Below are 22,491 nucleotides of genomic sequence, written 5' to 3' on the forward strand. Positions count from 1 at the left end.
TGAAAGGCTGCAGCTCTGCAGCGGGACGTGGTCTCTACCTGCAGCACCAGGGGCCCGGCCCCAGCTCATCTGTCACTTGTATATTTACAGATTAGTTCACATTAAAATAAAAATATTAAAATAATTAAAAAATTAAAATATCCACTCATTAATTACGCTGTCTCAGTCTGTTTGATTATAGATTAATAAACACGTTTTATTTTGTTGTATAATTCGTTATTAATCAGTCAGATGCATAATGACTATTTCTCCACAGTCAGCAGGAGGCGACAGTGACGTGTACACAGTGACGTGTACGCAGTGACGTGTACACACCTGTAAAGTCAAACGTCAACTTTAATATTTGTCAGTGTTGCGTCACAGTCCGGACCGGACCGTCGCCTCGTTAACGACGTCACTCCTCGTCACGGACCCTCCCCGTGTCCCCGGTGTGCCCGACGGTGACGTCACAGAGTGGTTTTAAGAGGCCGGCCCCGGTCGGTGAGGTTCAGTGTGTGTGTGTGTGTGTGTGTGTGTGTGTGTCCGCGGATCGTCAGCATGAGGAGCGTCAGGACGCTGCGGCAGCTTCATCATCATCATCATCATCATGGACGGTCAGCTGGGATCATCGGAGCTCCTTTCTCCAGGGGGCAGGTGAAGAGGCTCCGTGTGTGTGTGTGTGTGTGTGTGTGTGTGTCTACCCCTGTTAGGACCCTGTGGTTTACACCTTGGATGTGAGGACACTTCCACACTGTGAGGACACTTTGTCTTCAGGCTGTTCAGGTTCAGGGGTTCAGGTTAGAAATGGTCAGTTATGTCCACGAGTGCCCTTACGAAGATATCTAGTGTGTGTGTGTGTGTGTGTGTGTGTGTGTGTGTGTGTGTGTGTGTGTGTGTGTGTGTGCATGCTCTTATCTTGCTGCTGCAGCCCAGAGCTGGTGTGGAGCGAGGACCGGACCTGATCAGAGCTGCAGGACTTCTGCACAAGCTGCAGGAACAAGGTGAGAAAGTAACGTGGTTCATTCAGTTCTGCTCCTGGAGGGTCTCCATGTCGCTCTCTCTACTTCACCACATTTTTTACTTCACTACATTTATCTGACAGCTTTAGTCACTTTACAAATGAAGATTTTTACATGCAGAACATATGAAGAGTGAATAAAATGTGTTGCTTTGTTATGGATTTAACTATAAGCGGAGCTGAAACCATCAGCTGATTGACAGAAAATTAATTGTCAACTGTTTTTATAATCGTTAGTTATTTCTCATAAAGAAATCTGATGACATCTATGTTAAAGTGCATATACCCACAGTTATATACTCATGACAAATTTATAATCTGTACATAGAAACTTGTTAGATATAGTTACTCAGACTTTCTGTACAAAACGAGCTGATCTTATAAAACCAGACGCATTATTACAGTTTAAAGGCCGTGCACAGGTGTGTCTGGTTCCTGTGGCGGCTCAGCTTGGAGTAATGCAAAGATCTGAAAATAAGAATAGTAAAGTTTGAATTTATCAAAACAGAAAACCAATAATTATATAATTAAAAACCTAAAACAAAACCAACAGAAAAAAATGTATTTTTGATCATGTTGTACAAGTGAACAACTTCCTGGGTCACAGTTACTGAGAACTACTGACTCCTCTGGTGGTACTGTACAGCTGTGTATTTATTCACACACTGACCACTACACACTGACCACTACACACTGACCACTACACACTGATCACTACACACTGACCACTACACACTGACCACTACACACTGATCACTACACACTGACCACTACACACTGATTTCATTTCATCTGCCTGCTGATCATTATTATATCATTACACTGTGTCTGGGATGCAACAATAGATCTTATGAGACTTACAGCTCTGAGCAGGTTCAGACCTGTGTGTGTGTGTGAGAGTGTGTGTGTGTATTTTTGTGTGTATGTGTGAGTGTTCACATGCGACCTGAGTCATGCTGCACACACACACACTCAGTGTTATTAATGGAGACCAGCAGACGAGGCGTCCGACCTTGATCTTCCAACAACATGCAAACACGAACACACACACCTCTGAAATAGACTCTGTGTGTGTGTGTGTGTGTGTGTGTGTGTGTGTGTGTGTGTGTGTGTGTGTTTATAGGGCCTTCCATGACAGACAGAACTAGTCACTGAAAACAAAACCAGCTCAAGAGAGGAGGACAGTCCTTGTTTCACTGCCCTGTAGTGGTTAAAAGTTCACTGTCCATCACACCTGTAGCCACACCCACCAGTGATGTCACCGTGCACTAACCACACCTTAGTCCACTTCTACATCACTGTGTTTGCTACCAGGTGGTCTCCAGGTGGAGCTGCTTTAACTACCTCACATACATTTAGACAGTTTAGTCTCATGGTTCCCAACCAAGGGGTCAGGCTCTCCAAAGGGTCACCTGATGAATGTGAGGGGCCGTCAGATGATTGATGGGGGAGGAGAGAAGAAACACAGTTCTGATTCACTGATGTGTTTTTAGACTTTTCTCTGACCTTTTTGTTGTGAAATTCTAGAAATCACAGTTTTTGAAATGTGAGAAGTTTTGAGGTGACATCACAGAGACGTCTGTGACGACCGACCCGACCTGACGCTGTGTTCTGTGACTAGACACACATCAAAAAAGTGGAAAAACACTGATTTCATCTTTAGTGATGTGTTGTTTTATGAGCTCATCACGTGTTTATCCTGTTAACTCTTAATTCTAGACAAGACATGACTTTACATAAGAGACAAACTCTGCAGTGTCGTAAGAGATCAGAAAGGTTGTGAAACTCTGCTTTAATCTTTAACAGTGAGTTGGATTTTACTTTTATTTAATTATTTATTTCTTACTTTCGTAATGTAAAGTCTTAATCTGAAAAGCACGTGGTAACTGATTCACTCATTTCACCAGCAGCAGCTTGTCCTGTCTGTTCAAACCATTTCCACACAGGAAACAAAACACACACTGTTAATGTTCACACAGAGAGCATTCTGGGAAAATACACCTGTAACAAAGCTTCTCCTTTCTCAACTTCAGGTCATGTCAGTGAGGACGAGGAGGAGGGAATAATTATTTCTGCCAACATGACAAATATGTTACAAGAACAAAATTTTATTGCTTTAAAACAATCTTCCTCACATTATATCAGGATCATTTTCATGTTTTTGTGACAGATTTTATTCAATTTTCACAAGAGATGATCAGATCTCATTATAATTTGTTATTATAACAAGAAAAGTTTGTTGTGAAAGTACAATAAGTTGTTGTCCAGTAATAATGACAAAATATGACATGACATGAAACGTGTCATCGTGATGAGACACTGAACATGGAGGCAGCAGCTCACTGCTTCACTTCACTCTCAAACATTTTCCCGCTCCCCGGTGACCACAGACTGGTTTTTAAATTTAATTTGCAGTGTTAAACAGTTTCTGTGTTTGTGTCTGCAGGTTGTGCAGTGAAGGATTATGGGAACCTGGTGTTCGAGGAGGTGGTGGACGACGAGCCCTTCGGTCGGGTGAAAAGCGTGAGGGCGGTGGGCAGCGCCAACCAGAGGCTGTCAGAGGCAGTGCAGGCTGCGAAGAGGGACGGACACACGTCTGTGATGCTGGGAGGAGACCACAGGTCAGTGAAGGAAACATTTCACTGAAGAGGTCACAAGAGGATCAGCTACAACCCCGTCTCCAAAGAAGTTGGGAAATGTAGATAAAAACAGAATGTGAGGATGTGCAAATCCTATAAACTCATATTTAACTGAAAATAGAACAAAGACAACATGTCAAACGTTGAAACTGAGAAATTTTATGTTTAAAAAAAGTTGGGACAGGGTGATGTTTAAAACTGTGTTGCATCCTTTTGTCTCAGTTTCAACATTTCACACGTTGTGTTTGTTCTATTTCCAATTAACTAGATAATCAAATCTAATCTAATAAATATATAAATCATTTAATCTTTTGGTTTTTGTTGCAAACAGTTTCAACTCTTCAGCCTCTAAAACAAAAATAAAACACAAATATACAAAGCAGAGGAAAACAACAACACACTTTTAAAAGTAAATTAACAATAAATTTGACAAAAAATCACTCAATAGGCTTTAAAGAACAATGAAATCACTATACATTTTCTGCTTAGAAATACTGTTATATTACAGTTTCTTCATTAAATTACCACATAGATGATACATGACACTAAAATAACCACAAATTACCAAAAAGTTTCATAAACTCAATATTCATTTGTCAGATGTCTGACATTAATCCCAAAAACAAAACAGATGGGTGTGTGTGTGTGTGAGTGTGTGTGTGCGTGCTGACTGCGTCGCTCTGAATCAAAACTTTAATGTAGTAAATTGTTAAATTGTTGGTGAATTGTTGACTTTAGTTTTTGTCCAGTAACAACAGCAGCTTCTCAGCTGGTCAATCATCCACTAAGAGGACACACAAACTGCAGTCAGGTCACCAGAGTCCAGATCAGTCTGATCAGTAAGAGGGGGATGGACAAGGACTGAGGCCCTTTACTTATGTAAATGGACCAGAACCACAAATAATTTTGTGATACTGAAATAATTACAACTAAAAGTCCTGTACTCAAAACCCCACTGAAGTAAAAGTACACAAGTATTATCAGCTTCATGTAGTTAAAGTATAAGCAGTAAGTTGTAGTTGCACTTAACTACTTTACATACAGTTACATGGTTTAGTCTAGTGGTTCCCAACCTAGGGGTCGGGCCCCTCCAAAGGGTCACCAGATTAATCTGAGGGGTCAGAGTCTGGCTGTACCTTCAGTACAGCCTTTAAAATCCAGTCCTTTAATAACCTAAGTCTAAAATACTGTCCCTCGTTCTTTTCCATTCTGAGAACACGTTACCTGCTGAGACGTCACCTGTGGAGATCCTGAGAGCCTGAATCCAAATTCACCCACCCCTCTAAAAACTGTAGGTCACAGGTCATGTCGGTGGATTACTGCCGGAGGTTTTGTGATTTCAGGTCCATCTGTCCGTCCTGTTCTCGTGAACACCTTGAGGGAGCCTCTTCAAATTTTGCACAAACATTCATTGGGACTCAAGGATGAACTGATTTGAATTTGGTGGTCAAAGGTCAAAGGTTGAGTTCACTGTGACCTCACAAAACACATTAACTCACAAATTAATTCACTAATTATGACACAATTTAACTCACATTTATATCCCAATGGTCAAAGGCCAGTTTGGCCTTCATTCAACACTGTAACTCGGGAAGTGGAAACTATAGAGAACAATATTTTGGTATAATTCTTTGAGTGTGTTAATTTTGGGTTTTAGTAATCTGTGTGAAATACATGATGGGTTTTTACAAGCTGATTTTTGAACATTTAGGACAATTAAATAGAAATAAATAAGGATTAATTAATAAGGATTTCACTATTTCTTCACCAGAATTTTGTTCCTGGTAGTGTGGAGAAGTTTTAAAATGATTTATGTGTATTTATTTCATTTTCATTTAATATTTTTATTGTTTCTTCTTTTACTTTTGTTTATTTTGTATATTTATATTCTTTTTCTTATTTATTTAGCAATTTATTGTATTACATTGTACATTAGTTTTGATTGTGTATTTATATTTTAGTTTATTTTATCCTCTTTTGTTTGATATAATCTTAGACTTAGGTATTTCTGATTTAATGGATCTTTTCACAGTAATTACATTGTAAACCTGCACAAAAATCAAAAAAGCTTCTAAATTACTAGAAGCTCTGATAAAAATTTTGAACAAACCTCTTAATAATATGATGTTAATCAATCGTGTTGAAAAATATTTTTTTTATCTGAACAACATTTAGGGATAAATTACATCTTTGTGACTTCATCCCCTCGTTCAGTCTGGCGATCGGCTCCATCCACGGTCACTCGGCGGCGGTTGGGGAGCTGAGCGTCGTTTGGGTCGACGCTCACGCTGACATAAACACACCGCTGACCTCACCCACCGGAAACATGCACGGACAGCCAATGTCTTACCTCCTCCACGAGCTGCAGTCCAAGGTGAGCTAAGTCACATAAGAGCCAAACACCCAGTTACTCTAAGTGATGAAATATTTGTCTGTGTCATCAGATTCCTGTTTTACCAAACTTCTCCTGGATCAAACCGTGTGTTTCGGCCAAAAATCTTGTCTACATTGGGCTGAGAGACGTGGATCCAGAAGAACAGTGAGTTTATCCTTCGTCCATTTAGATCAGCATCTTCCTGAGCAACTGTTTATTTTTATTTTATTTTCACAGTTACATCCTGAAGCTGCTGGGGGTGAAGGTGTTTTCCATGTCAGAGGTGGATCAGCTCGGTGTACCCAGAGTCATGGAGGAGACGTGTGACTACCTCTCGGCCAAGTAAACTCAACCTCCTCATCAGTACTTCTACATGTTCACTTCACGAGTGTGTAGTGTAAGCTTCTGATAATGACCGAACACAGGAGTCGTTTTATTTTCCAAAATGTAGTTCTACAAAGAACAAAGTAATCTGGGGCCTCAACATCACTGAAGGTAGTGACGATACCTGAACTGGTTACTTACTTGGACTTCCTTTCAACGCTGTCCACAGTAATAATCAGTACCATTTGTCACATATTTGTCACATATTTACTGTAAAAAATGGAAATGGTAATGTATTAATCTCTTAATACATTAATCCATTTTTAGAGACTTTTACACAATCCATAGGTAGTAATGACACTGACATTAACAAAGGTTTGTTTTGAAAATACCCCTTTTAGTGTTTACAGTCTGATTTGAAAGTCAGCTCTTTAACACCAACCCTTTTAAAAATGATAAAAAACAAATTTACAATATCGTCTTCACAAAGAGACTGTTTGCTGAATGATCATCCCCCTGACATAACTTAGTATGTATGTGTGTCTATATATGTATTAATCTATGTATGTAAATATGTATCTGTGTACGTCTGTATATATCTGTGTATATATGTATGTACGTATGTACTGTATGTATCCATGTATGTAGTTATTTATGTATCCATTTATCCATGTATGTACTGCATATATGTGCATACATACATACGCATATACATACAAACACAGATACAAAATCAATCCATACATACACGCATGGATACATTCAAACAGATACAAAGCACATGTATATATGTGTGTAATGTTTGTAGGTGTCTATGTATCAGTGTTTCATATATGTGCATGTATGTATCTGTGTATCTGTATATGTATAAATCTATCTATATATGTACGTATGTATTACGTATCTATGTACTGTATGAATATATGTATCTTCAGTGGATGTATATACACACATACATCTATGATATTTTTCATGACTTAGTATACTAACCCATTTTTTATTACCTATATTTTTATGACTTACTATATGACTTTTTATGACTACTATGACATTTTTAAGACTTACTATGACTTTTGACTTGTATACTGTCACTTTTTATGACATACTATGACTTTATATGGCTTACTATGCCTTTTTTATGACTTTTCATGACTTACTATGACTTACTGACTTTTTATGACTATGACTTTTGACTTACTATACTATGACTTTTATGACTTACTATACTATGACTTTTATGACTTACTACTATTACATTTTTATGACTTACTATGACTTATGACATGCTATGACTTTTGTGACTATGACTTTTGACTTACAATTCTGTGACATTTTTATAACTTACTATACTGTGACTTTTTATGACTATGACTTTTTATGACTTACTACACTATGACATTTTTATGTCTTACATTTTTTATGACTTACTATTCTCTGATATTTTTTATGACTTCCTATACTATGTGGAAAATTAAATTGTTATTATATACTATTAGGCAAGGCAAAGCAAATGTATTTGTCCTTCATAGATTTATTATCATACAGAGAGTTCATTCAGTGTGTTTAAGAGAAATAAAGCATGAAAAATAGATCATTCAATGTGCTTAACAGAAATAAAAGAAGCATATAAAAGCATAAATAGAGAGCAGTATATTAGTACGACATTTGTATGACTTCCTACACCATGACATTTTTATGACTTAGTATATATTTTTATCACTTACTATGCTATGACATTTTTTGACTTACTATACTATAACATTTATGATATACTATACTATACTATGACTATTTATGACTTATATTTTTATGACTTCCTATACTATGGCTTTTTATGACATACTATACTACAACATTTTTATTACTTAATATACTATGACTTATTACTTTTTTATGACTTACTACTATAACTTTTTATGACTTACTATGACTTTTGATTTACAATACTATGACTTTTTATGACCTATATTTTTATGACTTACTATACTATGATTTTTTATGACGTATTTTTATGACTTACTATACTAAGGCACATTTTTATGCTGTGCTATGACAACTTTTGATCCATACCATTACCTTACCATACTAATACCTATACTTACTTAAATATTATGCAATTACATTTGTTTAATCTTCTGTAGTATAATTTACAACTGATATTTTTGTCTACATTTTTATGAATTACTATCATAATCTATCTATATCTAAATACATAGATTCATACATAAATACATCCATAGATGCACACACAGATACATAGACACATCAATACATACATAGGTACATACATAAAATCCATGGAATAAATATTTTTCTTATTTCACCAGAGTGAAGAAGCCGATTCATCTGAGCTACGACATTGATGCCATTGATCCCTCTGTTACCCCAGCGACTGGGACACCTGTAGTTGGAGGGCTCACCTACAGAGAAGGAATCTACATCACTGAACACCTCCGTCAGACAGGTACAAAAATAAATAAATGAAACGACCATCTGTATGAAGCAACCGTTAATATTTTTTTTTTAAACTGAGAGCTCAGTTAAAAGACATGAAGCAACCACAATCACAGACAGATGCAGGTACAACCTCAAAGGGATGGTAAACAACCACATGGAGACACAAAACAACTCCAAAGAGACACAATGACTCATTTTCTCCTAATCCAACTATGCTTGAAGTGCACCTTGACACAGCTTTGTTCTCATGAAAAACACAGAAAAATGATATGTTGCACACTTTGTGTTCTAAACACAGTCGATGTAAATGTACCTTTGCACCTGTAGGTCTCCTGTCGGCTGTGGACATGGTGGAGGTGAATCCTCTGAGGGGTCGGACAGAGGAGGAAGTCCAGTCCACAGTCAGCACAGCAGTCGACCTGCTGCTTGGCTGTTTCGGACGTCTCCGTGAGGGAAACCACTCTTCAGATTACCGCCTGCCTGAGCCTTGACGAGGACAACACCCACCTCTCCCACTGCACTGACAGACACCTGAACCGCTCTGATCACCAACAATTTGAATTTGAACCCGTGACATGATGTCAGTGGACTGCACATTTCTGTTTACCAAACCATTTGGTCTGTGACACTTGAAACCAAAGACAGAAAGATAAAGTTGTGATGTCCTTCTCTGCTGGAGTTCAATTTTAAGAGCAAACAAGCACAGTATCATTTATTCATTCATCTACCGTATTAATTACTTTTTCAATGAATACTTCAGTCTATGTCAGACAATAATAAAAAAATTCAGAAGTGACGTGTTCATATTACTTGTTTTGTCCTACCAAGTCCAAAATATATTCAGTTATAAAGCCAATAAAATGGTGCAAGTGGAAAATGTTTGGACTTTTTCATTGATAAATGAGATGTAATTAATTGTCAGTTAATTTTAGACTTTTCAATTAATCATTTTAACTGTAAATTTCACACATAAATCTGCAATTACTTGAAATTAATTACAAGTAATATTTTACATCCTGGAAATGTAATAAAACACAACAGTGAAACAGTTAAAGTTAGCCGTGAAGGAAGTATTCACATCCTTCACTTGAAAAAAAAGTTCTACAAACAAACTAAAAATACTCAATTCCATGTAAAAGTCCTGCATTTAAATTCTTAAATAAAAGTATGTAAATATAATCAGTAAAATGTATGAAAGGCAGAAAAACTGATAGATTTCAATTACTGTGAATCAACAGGGAGAAAAGTAGGTAAATGAGCTTTAGACAGGATTAGCTGTAGCTGGGTGTAGTGCTCATGTTTTGGGTGTTTAATTTCATATAGTAACTGCAAATTTAACACGTTTATTTTGAGATTACAGATGGCATAAAAAATAAAGTAAAACAAATGTTAACAGATGTGGTTGTAACCTAATTTAAACGTGTTGTTTTAAATTTGGAAGCAAATTTCAGTGATTAACATTTATCTGTTTTTGCTGCTAAATTTCTAACATTTTTGCTTAAAAAAATGACCAAATCTGTCAATAAAGTTGTTGATTGGCATAAATTAATCTGCAATTAAGTGATTGGTTGTTTTGGTTCTAGTTGTGTTACAAGAAAATAACTAAAACAAATTAGGAATTAATTCTCACAATTTCTATGATCCAAAATGACAATAATACACTGACCAAGGTGAGACTACAACAACCCACAGGATACAAGTGGATACCACTTTGTTGTGTATAAAGATGTGATAAATGACATTTTTAATTAAGTTCAAGAAACAAAAACATCTCAAGGTCACCGTTGTCTCAGTGTGAGGGTTTTAGGCAAACAGTCAATAAACCTGTTGCAGCAGCACTTTATACTTTATTTATCCTGATTAGAAACATTTTCCATTATCTCGTACTGCACAGAACACATCAACCATGACAACCTAACAAGCTTTTCAATAAAACTATCATTCCAGTGACACACAAACAGGAGTGCAACTTCACATACACTTTTCTTTGCATAAAATAAAAGTCGTGCTGTGTTTCAGGCTGACGTGTTTTTAGTGATTCACCTCTAATGTCAGTGAAGGAGTGATGAAGGACAGACGAACAGGTAGACGATAGATGAAAAGAAAAAAGTGACCTATCTTAATACTCACATGCCATATGTACTGTAGGTTCAAACACTCGCTGTTCAAACTGGCTGCACAACCTTAGCACCTGTAAAGCACCTGAGGAGCAGGTAGATGTAGGACTGTTGGACTTTTTCCATCAGTTCTGGGCCAGTACACAATGGATTCAGAATTTGGACTCAAATAAAAGTGAATATAGTTTAATACATTTCAGACACAATCCTCAGGTTCAGCAGAAGATCAATGAGGCTCCTGCAGTGTGAGAGCAACAGGTCAAGTGGGTAATAAGTACAGGAGTGTTCACAGGACCGCGTTGCACTGCATGTTTCACATTGGTTGATTCATACCACATCGGGTCCTTAGGGGCCCCGTGAAATACGGTGCTGTCACAATGTGGAAGGACGCGCTGGAGATTTCAAAGAGCCACATTCAGTGTGATCGCCTTCAAAGTAAAATATTTCAATTACTCTTAACATATAGGAACAGTTTGACATTTTAGGGTGCACTTGATTCAGAGGAGAGGATCTATACCACTCTCATGTCCGTTAGATACAGTCACATGACCCTCGTTGTTGGGATGAAGCAGATGTCATGAAGAGCTGCTGTAAAAGTTACTAATTCACCTTCAATCCTGAAAAAACTGAAGCGTAAAATTGACAAATTGAAATTAAAAGTAAATGATGCTAAAAATATTCAAACCTCAAAACTGCAAAATGTCATTTTTTTGTTCAAATTAGATAAAAAACAATGTTATAAACAATGTTAATGAGTGAGCTTCAGACACAGAGTTCAACTTTAAGACTTTTTAAATCCTTTTCTTCTTTGGACACAGCCTGGCCAGCAGTTTCCAGTCTTAAGCTAAGCTAAGCTAAGCTACTCTATCTAGCTGCTGGTTGTAGCTTCATATTTCCTAAAGACATGAGAGTGGTATCACTGATCCTTAACTCTGTAGACAGAAGTGTTCTTACACCAAAGCTGCGTTCACATGCTGAACCTTTCTTTTCTTTGTTGTTTGAAAATGAATGAGTGAATGACGCTGCAGCGTTCGGTCAAAGCCGATTTAAAAACATCTGTTCTTGTGCTGCGTTCAAGTGACGACTGTTAGAATTTAGATTAAAGGGAGAAAGAAACCTGAAGTCACACAGGAGCTGCATGTGTTCGACTGTTTGAATAAAAGAAACAAGAGGACGAAGTACAGTCGGAAGGTGAACAGAGGTGGTGGGGGCGGGGGGGTACATAGTGTGCCTTTTTTAAATGTCAGTGTTTATCTGTTGTTTGTCCCTGTGGGGAGGGAATGACCTCAAGGCTGAAATAGCTTCAACACTAATACAGATGGGATTGGTGGGAAAGAGGGGGTGTAACCAGATTGGGAGGGGGAGTGACATGGTGGGCGAGTCACATAGATGAAGAACAAGAAGAGAGAGAGAAGCAGCTGCAGCACACTGCCTGGTAATTGTCAATCAAAGCTATTGATCCTCCTGAGGTCAGGTGACTCCACCCACAGCAGGATGTAGAGCTGCTGAGTCCCTTTATCAGGAAACAACTTCTTAATCATTGGCTTTAAAAAAGTCACCACAAACACACACACACACACACACACACACACACACACACAGACTCACAGACACACACAGACACACACACACACACACAGACAGACACACACAGACCCACACACACACACACACACACACACAGACCCACACACACACACACACACACAGACCCACACACACACACACACACACACACAGACACACACACACACTCTGTAACCCACTCACTCACACTGTGGAGATAAGAAAAAACATGGGGTCACGTGCAGCCACCGGCTCAGCAGCCTGAAGGGAAACTGACGACTGAGGAAGAGGAGGAGGCAGAAGACGTCTGAGAGGAAGGAGGAGGCGGTCGTCAGTCCGTCTCCTGGAGGCTGCAGCGCCTCCTGAACTCCTGCCCTCGCTCATGGATCCATTTGTTAGAGACTGCAGAGCCGCAGAGAGGAAACAGGGTCAGACCTTTCATTACATTGTTGCCTGGCGACAGGTTTCCAGGTGACGTGTCAGACGTGATGAACTCACCCCACTTGTTTCCCACCAGAACAGGACAGGCAGCATGTCTGGTGCGATAGTCTCCCTCTCCACTGGGGTACAGGTTGTACCAGAACACCGCCGTCCCCTGGAGACACAGCCACACAACACAGAGCTGAGAGGTCGAGCCTCAACCTGCAGCTGCTCTCATTTCTGACACAAGGACAAACTTTAACTCACAGAACAAAGGCAATAATATCAATCTTTTAAAAAATGAGTGTATAAACAGACAGCTTGTATTTCTGAGCACTGATTTTAACACAACTGTACCTTTCTGGGCCAAACAGCAGCTCTGACATCAGTGAAGACTGTGGCGCCACCTGCCTGCACATCGCTCATCTGCAGCATGAAGGAGACAGTTTGTCAGTGAGTCTGAGCTGCAGCAGTTTAATGACACGTCAAACACAGAGTGAGCATCACTGACGTAGAGCAGCCAGGTGGCGATTCTGTTTCCTGTCCCCAGCTCCTCAAAAGCATCCGGTTCATCTTTCTGCAACACAACAGACACACGGTCAATGGGTCTGAGGGTCTGAGAGCCCTCAGTTCATCTACAGCAGGACTTCTGAATGTTCCCCAAAGTAAAACTGATCCATTATGCATCGAAACTGTAGAACGTTCTACTAAGAAATATCAGAGGGACCAATGAAAACACCTGTTCAATTTAGCTTTAATTAGCTCTTTATATAGTTTCTGTATTTACTCCCCTCTCCTTTTATATCTGTCAAAGCACTTTGAGCTTCGTTTTCACTGCCCCCCTCCCTTCCTCTCTAAGTGGAAAGGTTCATATTTACCCGTCCGAAGTCGAAATGAGGCTCGTACTGTCCTCCGACGCCATAGTTCGCCACCTGCACCACACAGATATAATCAACGTTAACATTCAGGAGAAAGACTGTTCAGTAAAGTGAAAGCTGAGTCCAAACTATGATGAATTCAAATGTTATTTTTCCTGGTGCACAGATGCACAGTCTCGAACCAAGTGATGGGAGAATAAAGATCAGATCTGCACTGACAACGAACCACGAGCAGTTTCCAGGAGCTTAACGACAAGTCAGAGACGAGACTGGAAACAATGTGACAGAAGAAAATAAGCCTCTCCACGTTTTTATAGGAGCAAAAGTGGAAGTCAGTGATTCTATCAGTGACTAAAGACTTTATCATAAACAGGCTGATTCTATGGTGGCCCTGAGGGGTCAACACACTGAGACAAGACACTAGCAAGTTCAGGACACATCTTCATCAATTTGACAACATGTGCTGCAAATATCCAGCTTATTCTTAAAAGCACACGCAGAGTGCATTCATCCATTCATCCGTTCATCCATTCATTTAACCAGGTGAGTGTCACCTGCAGGTCCTCAGCCGTGGTGACGTCCAGGCCGGTGATGTCCTGGATCCTCTGGTTGATCTCGTCCACCACCGGATGTTCATACGCACCGAGCCAGGCGCTGAGAGGAGACAGGAGGACGACAACTGAGAGTCTGCACAGTCAGAAACATCACAGTACATCACTGCACACTGAGGAGTCAGGGGGAGGAGTCAGAGGGAAACAGAGGGGAGCAGGCAGAGGAGAACAGGATTCAAACTGAGGTTTATTTATTCTTCTCCTGATCCACATGAACACCTGTCAGGACGTCACTACAGCCTGTGTTCATGTGTCATGGTAACGTCACTGTTAAAGGTTCAGATGTGTTTTATCTGAAGTGTTGATCTCCATCAGAAGATATATATTTGAACCAAAACCATCTCAGGTTTCTCTCTGGAGCCAATCAGAAGAGAGGATCTGAGCCTCTCTTCTGATTGGCTCTGCGGTGGGGATGAAGAGGATGAAGTTTAATGTTGTTTTCTGATGTTTGGATGACATCATGAGGAGTCGCACTAATGACGAGTCCAGTTTAATCAGAAAACACTGGGGTGATTTCAAACCTGGATTATATGTTAAAAAGATGTTTCCACACCAAACAGATGTACATCTCATGTTTATCAGCCGTTCAGATTCCATTAGGGGACACAGGCAGACTGACGCAGCACTAAGAGGAGGTGCTAGAGGCTAAAGGCCAGACTGATGGAAACACAGCAGCAGATGGACCTGAGTGTTTCTGGGGTGTGAACCACACACAGCTGCAGCCGTCCAGCTCTTACCTTTTGGAGACTCTGTAATGGGCCGTGGTCAGTTTGCCTGTCTGAGGGTCATGCACCGTGGCACGTCTGAGCTAGCTCACCCATCACATTATATTACAGAAAGAGAGAGAGAGGAGAGAGAGAGAGAGGAGAGAGAGGCGGGTCACTCACTGACACTGAGCTGCTGCTGTCAAAGAGGCAACAGGAAACTCCTGGTAGCAGAAGTTACAGACTGTGTTTAACACTTTTGCAAAAATTTCTAAAATCATGTTTTCACTTTGCCAGGAGATACTGAGAGAAGACTGATGGGCAGAAAAGTCAGTTGTATCCATTTAAAGGGTCTGAATACTTTCTGAAGCCACTGTACAACTGAACAGTGTGTGAGACAGAACTACCACAGGCTGTCAGTCGAGCTTTAATGATTACAACAGGGCTCTTATTCTGAAAGAGCATCTCCTCTTAAAACATTTGTCTACACAAAAACCTGCTGCAGCAGAGATGAAGCCGTCAGAGTCTCCTGCTGCCTCTATGACAAATAAAAGAGTCAGACACTGAATCTTTGACTCTTTTTCCTCCCTCATGAAAAAAAGAAGTAGTTTGATTCTTGGCAGGAGCAGAGAGGCGACGCACTAATCTACACCTCGGTCGGTTCATCTGGTGTGGACCAGAGTTTTCACCGAGCAAATCTGGAGACTGCTCATGAGCAGAGAGACTCGTTTGTTTCCAACCAGTTTGTTTTGGCTCCTGTCAGCTACGTCCTCCTGCTGCTGTGGCCCAACAGACTGATGAGGCCTGAGGAATATTACTCACCATTGTTATTATGGGATTTCTTCAGTGATAATTACTGAGCGTCAGATTTTGTCTGGTCGCAGAGTTGATGCAGTTTGTGTTTCTGCTCTTTAGGAAGAGGAGAGACTGTGCACTGACATCTCCACGCTGCAGAGGGTGGATTACTGTTCTCATCAGAAAAATGAAACGATCACTAATAAAAACTTCCACAGTTCAGTGTGCAGACTCTCCTTTTGCTCACCTGTCACCTTGTCTGCCTCATGTTTCTGCTCTTGCCAGGACACAGAGGGGGGAGGACAGGGAGGGGGATGCAGGAGGGGGGAGACGCCCGGCGGCCTGCTGCCTCCCTGCAGACGTACCTCCTGCTCGGACATCTCTTACCTCTTACTGATGCGGTAGTGGGCCGTCTCCAGAACACCGGTTACGGGGTTGGAGATGGTGGCTCGACGCAGCTGTGGAGCCAATCGGCTGACAGTTACAGGGAGACACACACCAACTCCCTGAAGCACTGACTAACATCTACTGTCTTGGGGGAGTTTTTATCAGTTTCATAAAACACAGCTGCACGTATGACATGAAAAAACTCATTAACTGACACAACTTTAACTTTAGAAATATTGCAGCAGGAAGTGAGATGAAACATGAAACACCTCAACATGTGATTGTTAGTTTACAGTCTAGTATTTGTCATTTGGAGTGTTGGAGTGTGACCTGAGTTAGGGTTCGGCTTGTTGTGCTGTTTATGAGCTTGAGCTGTGGACAGGGACTGAATTTACTGTGGCAAGAAAACGTGTGTGAAGTCTTCTGAGTCACCTGGTATAGACAAACACTGCTCTGTCTTACATCTGGTGCAAAGTGCAACACAACTGTGTTAGTTTCACACCGACACAGTTGTTATTCTCCCGTCCAGCTCCCACAATATTCATGCAGTAATTACACTGGTGCCCATCTGAGCACCCAGGGGTGTGTTGGTCTTAAAATGAGGTGAGGTCAGGAGCTTTGTTATCTTCAGATAGCAGAAAGTGATTAACCCTGGTCTGAGGTCAGTTTGTTATTTTAAAGACGTGACGTGTCTGTTACAGATCAGTCAGGTGGGACACGAGAACCCGGCCTGAGCTCTGCAGAGTTTAAACAGACTGTGTCTGTTCACTGCTGTAACTGAGGCGACCATGTTCCAGGACACATTTATAAATGAGGATCATTTCAGAGGTTCTCTCACTTTTACTTGCGTCTGTCTGAAGACAACACGGAGGAGGAGTTTGTATCCAGGAGCCTCCTCCTGTGTTGACACTCACCCTGGGTTTGGCCAGCTCTTTGATCTTCTCCATCTCTTTGTCTGACACAATGTCATGGTAACGGACGATGCGGGGACTGTCCCACTCGTCCTCTTGCTTCACCGGACCAATCACGTACCTCGGGTGGCGGCTGTTGTCATAGTAACGGCAGAAGAGGCGGCTCTGCCTGCGAGGAGTCTGACAGGGAGACGAGCAGAGTGACTGACATCACACCCGACAGACTGAAGTGTGTGTGTGTGTGTGTGTGTGTGTGTGTTTGCTCTCTCCTCACCATCCTGATGCCCTCGCCTCGACACAGCTGCTCGTACTTCCTCCTCTCCGGCAGGTAGTCGTCCGGTCGACCCCGCGTCTCCCTCCTCTGTCTCCCCTCAGCCGCCTCCCCCTCCTCTCTCTTCTCCACCTTCTTCTGTTTGGCCAGCTGGTACTCAAAGTACTTCAGGTTCCCGTTGGCTCGCTGGTGCGTCGCATCTAAACTCACAAAATCATAATCACAGTCAGTCGGATGTTAACGGACTGAAGTCAGTTCTGTTCTCAGTAAACGATGTGACGACTTCCTCTGTTGCTGCCTGCAGTAAAAGTCTCAGAGCCAAAACTGAGTGTTTTCATCTATTATTCACCAGTTGCTTGGATAGTTATGATTAACAGAGGTGTTTTCTCTCTGCTGATGTATCGTGGTACTGACCGAGCTCCAGCAGCCTCTTGGTGAACTCCAGTGCTCTCTCCAGATCCCCCTGCTGGTACACCGAGTAGCTCAGGTAGTCCAGGATGGTGACAGTGTCCACGGTGCTGGACGTCTCTCCCTGGTCCAGCTGCTTCAGGGCCTGAACCATCCACAGCTCTGTGTGGTAGTAGTCCGCCTCCGAGTACGCCACCTTCCCGAGGTCGTAGCAGTCGTCCACCGTCAGAGCGGTCTGCTGCGAGGCGGCTGAGGACGAGCCTGAGCAGACGACACAGGGGGAGAACAACCTTTATGGAGTTTACATTTTCCCACAGCAGAAACCTCCAGGAGCTCAGGCTCTTTACCAGACACAACAACAAGGTTTTATTTGTATATTAATTACAACTGTAAAATTCTGACTTTTTTCCCCTTGTCCCTCATTTTCACAGTAGTGGTTCTGATAATCTGTCTGTTTCTGCCTCAGAGATAAACCTGACGTCTTCCTGACCATCAGGTGGTCAGGTGATCAGGTGGTGGTTTACTGACCTGGCAGATCTCCGGTGGAGATGGTGTTGGTGTCCAGCTGGTAGGTGTCCTGTAGCCTCATCAGAGCTTTGGCAGCTCCGGTCTGGTCGTCGTCGTTGGGAAAATGCTGCCTCTGGATGGTGAGGTTAGAGATGAACACTGAAACATCACAGAACAACACACACACACACACACACAGAGGATATAGGATATAATAAAATACATAAATCAAATAACTGATGTTTCTGACAGTTTGAGCTACAGAAAGACAGAAGTGCTTTAAGGCCTCAATAGGAAACATTTGTAATTTGTGTGTGTGTATGTGTGTGTGTACCATCAGACATGTCGGTGAGCACCAGACTCTCCAGCTCCCCCCACTCAGTGTTGAGCCTCTTCATCAGTTTGAAGGCGTTCACCGGGTGTCCCAGGAAACCTTCAGGGTCCTGAGTGGCAGCAGCTGAGAGGACGTCCAGTTTATCAGCCCATCTGCGCACACACAAACACACACACACACGCACGCGCACACACACACACATTTACTGTGTGATGAAAGCTGTGAACATACAGTCAAACAGTATAAAACCTGCAGAAACACAGTACAACATGCAGACTAATGACACTCCTGTCTGTGTGAAAGCAAGAGCAGACAACAGTGACTGTGTCTGTAAACAAAGCAGAATAAAGACCACAACATGAAGATTTTGTGTGTTCAGACGCAGTGACTGATGCTGGAGCTCTGATGCTGGAGCTCTGATGCTGGAGCTCTGATGCTGAAGCTCTGATGCTGAAGCTCTGATGCTGGAGCTCTGATGCTGGAGCTCTGATGCTGAAGCTCTGATGCTGGAGCTCTGATGCTGGAGCTCTGATGCTGGAGCTCTGATGCTGAAGCTCTGCTGCTGAAGCTCTGATGCTGAAGCTCTGCTGCTGGAGCTCTGATGCTAGAGCTCTGCTGCTGAAGTTCTGATGCTGGAGCTCTGATGCTGGAGCTCTGATGCTAGAGCTCTGCTGCTGAAGTTCTGATGCTGGAGCTCTGATGCTGAAGCTCTGCTGCTGAAGCTCTGATGCTGAAGCTCTGCTGCTGAAGCTCTGATGCTGAAGCTCTGCTGCTGAAGCTCTGATGCTGAAGCTCTGCTGCTGGAGCTCTGCGGCTGAAGCTCTGCTGCTGGAGCTCTGCTGCTGAAGCTCTGCTGCTGAAGCTCTGCTGCTGGAGCTCTGATGCTGAAGCTCTGATGCTGGAGCTCTGCTGCTGGAGCTCTGATGCTGAAGCTCTGCTGCTGAAGCTCTGATGCTGAAGCTCTGATAAACCAACGAAAAATGCAGCAGGTAACAGAGCTCATGTTTAACCTGCAGCCACACCTCCACCAGACAACACAACCGAACCACAGGCCGATAGTGTTTCAGGAAAACTTTTGTTTTGTTTCTTTTGTTTGGTACCTGACTACAACGTGCTACATTCACTGGCTCCAACCAGGAAGACATTAAACTTTTCCCTGGAGGGAGCTTCGACTCAAAGAGGTTTCTCCATATGAAAGATGAACCCCTATTTCAGACACAATCAAAGCCTCTAGAACCGAATATTTTGTAGAGACAGATTTTGCTGAAAGACTTTCTTTTCTAACTTTTCATGAATGCACCTGAACACCACACCTGAGAGATGCTTCACCTTTTGATCTGCTCCAGCTTGTTCTCCTCCGCTCTGATGTAGTCCTTCAGAGAGGTGACCAGGTCCTTCTCTGTGAACAGCAGGTCAGTCATTTGGCCTGGGAACAAACACACACACACACACACACACACAATTTTTTCTTGATTAATTATTTGGTCAAAATGTTTGTTATGTTCTACAAACAGTTTAAAATCCAAATACAATCAGTTACAGTGACAGAAGACTTGTTGCATATTGAGGCTACAACTATTGATTATTTTCATTATTGAATAATGTGCTGAAAATAATGGAAAAATGTTTTGTTATAATTTCCCAAAGTCTAAGGGGACATCTTCAAAAGTCTTGTTTATTCCAAAACCCAGAGAGGTTCAGTCTATCATGTGTGACCATGGAACTTATAAAACGCTGGAACCAACCAGTAAATATTTATAATTTTTGATTAAAAATGAATAAAATGATTGATTATCAAAATACTTTATATACTTATTAATTTACTGTCAATCAACCTGTCTGTGCAGATACTTTAGGTTTCATTTCTCCAGGTTTTGAGACGTCGGTCTCTGAGATCCTGCCTCAGGCCAACACAAAGGAGGTGAATGGAAATGAAGATGTTGGGGTGAACTGACCCTTTAAAAACAACCAAACACAAGTCAGTGCTGTTTGGTTTGATCCACTGATGGACTGTTGGATAAGATGAGTGAAAGCATCAGGTGACAGGAGGAATGACAGAAACTGGTTTTACTCACCGATGGAGGTGAAGAAGTCATTGTGAGCGGAGGAGGAAGTGAGGAGACAGAGCATCAACAACCACCAGCAGACAGCCATTCAGCCTACAAACACATGAATACAGACAACAACACGACCGAGGATTAGAGCTCAAACTATTGTATTGCCAACTATTTTGATCATCGACTGAGTTAATTCATAAGAAAAATGAAAATAAATCTCTGGGTTCAGCTTCTATGTAAAGAGTTTCTGTTTATTACTGAAAATCTTTTGGACTGAATATATTGTAATGAATAAATAAAAAAAAAAAAGATTGATAACAACAAAAATTATCATCATCAGAGATTAAAATGAAGCTCTAAGAAAATACTACAGAACAAAATTATTATGAGACTTACTGACCTTTGACATAATTCTGACTTGGCATCTCATAATATTACAAAGTTTAACAGTCTATATATTTATATAGCAAGTTATCTCATAATTTTGATTTACTACCTCAAAATATTAGGTTACAAATCTGAATTTCAATATATCCTATATTTTTTTGGTCATTCCTTAATTTCACCTGCTTTTTTTTCTTTGCACAAATGAACTTCTTTAATTTTTGTCATTTTTAAAGCTTTACACAAATTCACTATAACTCTGCAAACACAACACAAGATCCCTGATTAACTACTAATGTTTTGTTGTTTGCACATCTGGACAAGAGCGTTTGGTGTGTGTTGATTTCTGAGAAACCAAGTCTAACTTTTATAGTTGTTCTCCTCAGGTGAGCTGGGCTGTCACTTTAAACCCAGCTGACACTCAGCTACAGGTACACAACACCCCGCAGCGACCTGCCCGGGGGGGCCGGGCCTGCCCGAGGGTCGGGCCTGCCCGGGGGGGTCGAGAAGAAGCCGGCACATAACGACGGTGTTCGGGTCCAACGTTACTGTGACGGGAGTAAAGTGGTCGCTGCAGCCGAAGAAATTTCTAGACAAACCGACCTCTACAACCCGCGAAGACAGTTTTAGGTTAGTTTCATCCAACGATGATTAAAAACCACCACGAACAACAGATGACAGAGGTTAGTTTTACCGTTTTTATCACTGGGGAGACCCGGGAAAACTGGAAATATCACGTCGGTCTGAAGCAGATCCCCTCCTCCGCTGCTCCCGAGTCCAGAGATCCACAACAAACTGCTGCGGCTTCTTCTTCGTTTTCCAAAATGGCGGCGAACGGCGCGTTACCGCCACTCGCTGGACGGGAGTGAGCAGCGGGGAAGACAAGATGGCGTCAGTGAGTTTGGACTGACGGTGGAAACGAGCGCAAACCGTCAGTGTCTGCTTCATATTGTTCACTTTAAGTCTGAGTTATAAACCAGAACCGCTGACACCAGGTCTGATAATGGGCCCCGGGGCCCCCACTGACCCCTGTTGTAATTTGGTTAGACACATATTAATTAATTTTCAGTCATTCATTATTTTAAGTTAAGAGTATGGCCTAGGTTAACTTTCAATAAGATGTATTTAAATTGTAATGGTGCATTCAATGTGAACTGGAAATCAGAATTTCCCAGTTAAGTTCCCAGGCCGAAACTTCCCCTAAAATCCTGACCTTAAAATCCAAGATGGCCGCTCTGTGCCAGAAGTGAGAGCTGTCGTAATAAACTGTTTATTAGTTCTTCAGTCTCATTAAATGAGTCGTGCACACAGAGCTGTCCCGCTTCTACCTGTGGACATGCTGCTATGTGT

General features: G+C 41.6%; 2 protein-coding genes across 7 annotated transcripts; one reads left to right on the plus strand and one right to left on the minus strand.

The window, feature by feature from the left end:
• The first annotated feature begins 438 nt into the window (after positions 1–438).
• On the plus strand, positions 439–10,340 carry arg1 (arginase 1). 2 transcript variants are annotated; one of them, XM_071462137.1, is made up of 8 exons: positions 439–633; positions 908–980; positions 3,444–3,618; positions 5,812–6,010; positions 6,081–6,175; positions 6,248–6,352; positions 8,662–8,798; positions 9,119–10,340. In XM_071462137.1, the coding sequence occupies exons 1-8, from the start codon at positions 538–540 to the stop codon at positions 9,280–9,282; spliced, it is 1,044 nt and encodes a 347-aa protein (XP_071318238.1). In that variant the 5' UTR covers positions 439–537; the 3' UTR covers positions 9,283–10,340. The 2 variants fall into 2 exon arrangements, with proteins under 2 accessions (XP_071318238.1, XP_071318239.1); XM_071462138.1 differs by having other exon boundaries at positions 461–633; positions 5,851–6,010.
• Positions 10,341–10,618: 278 nt separating this feature from the next.
• On the minus strand, positions 10,619–21,975 carry p4ha1a (prolyl 4-hydroxylase, alpha polypeptide I a). Of its 5 annotated transcripts, none has more exons than XM_071462130.1 (16): positions 21,836–21,975; positions 20,776–20,859; positions 20,030–20,126; positions 18,701–18,852; positions 18,388–18,525; positions 17,866–18,120; positions 17,455–17,651; positions 17,184–17,360; positions 16,270–16,340; positions 15,121–15,186; positions 14,327–14,426; positions 13,773–13,826; positions 13,406–13,471; positions 13,252–13,320; positions 12,973–13,069; positions 10,619–12,876 (listed from the first exon to the last, which is right to left on the minus strand). In XM_071462130.1, the coding sequence occupies exons 2-16, from the start codon at positions 20,852–20,854 to the stop codon at positions 12,806–12,808; spliced, it is 1,689 nt and encodes a 562-aa protein (XP_071318231.1). In that variant the 5' UTR covers positions 20,855–20,859; positions 21,836–21,975; the 3' UTR covers positions 10,619–12,805. The 5 variants fall into 5 exon arrangements, with proteins under 5 accessions (XP_071318231.1, XP_071318229.1, XP_071318228.1 ...); XM_071462128.1 differs by lacking the exon at positions 15,121–15,186 and adding an exon at positions 20,536–20,656 and having other exon boundaries at positions 21,836–21,890; XM_071462127.1 differs by lacking the exon at positions 16,270–16,340 and having other exon boundaries at positions 15,121–15,191.
• Positions 21,976–22,491: the final 516 nt, after the last annotated feature.

The sequence above is a fragment of the Trachinotus anak genome, unplaced genomic scaffold, assembly GCF_046630095.1.
Source record: "Trachinotus anak isolate AG129_WGS33_773 ecotype Australia unplaced genomic scaffold, CSIRO_AGI_Tana_v1 ptg000025l, whole genome shotgun sequence".
NCBI lineage: Eukaryota > Metazoa > Chordata > Actinopteri > Carangiformes > Carangidae > Trachinotus > Trachinotus anak.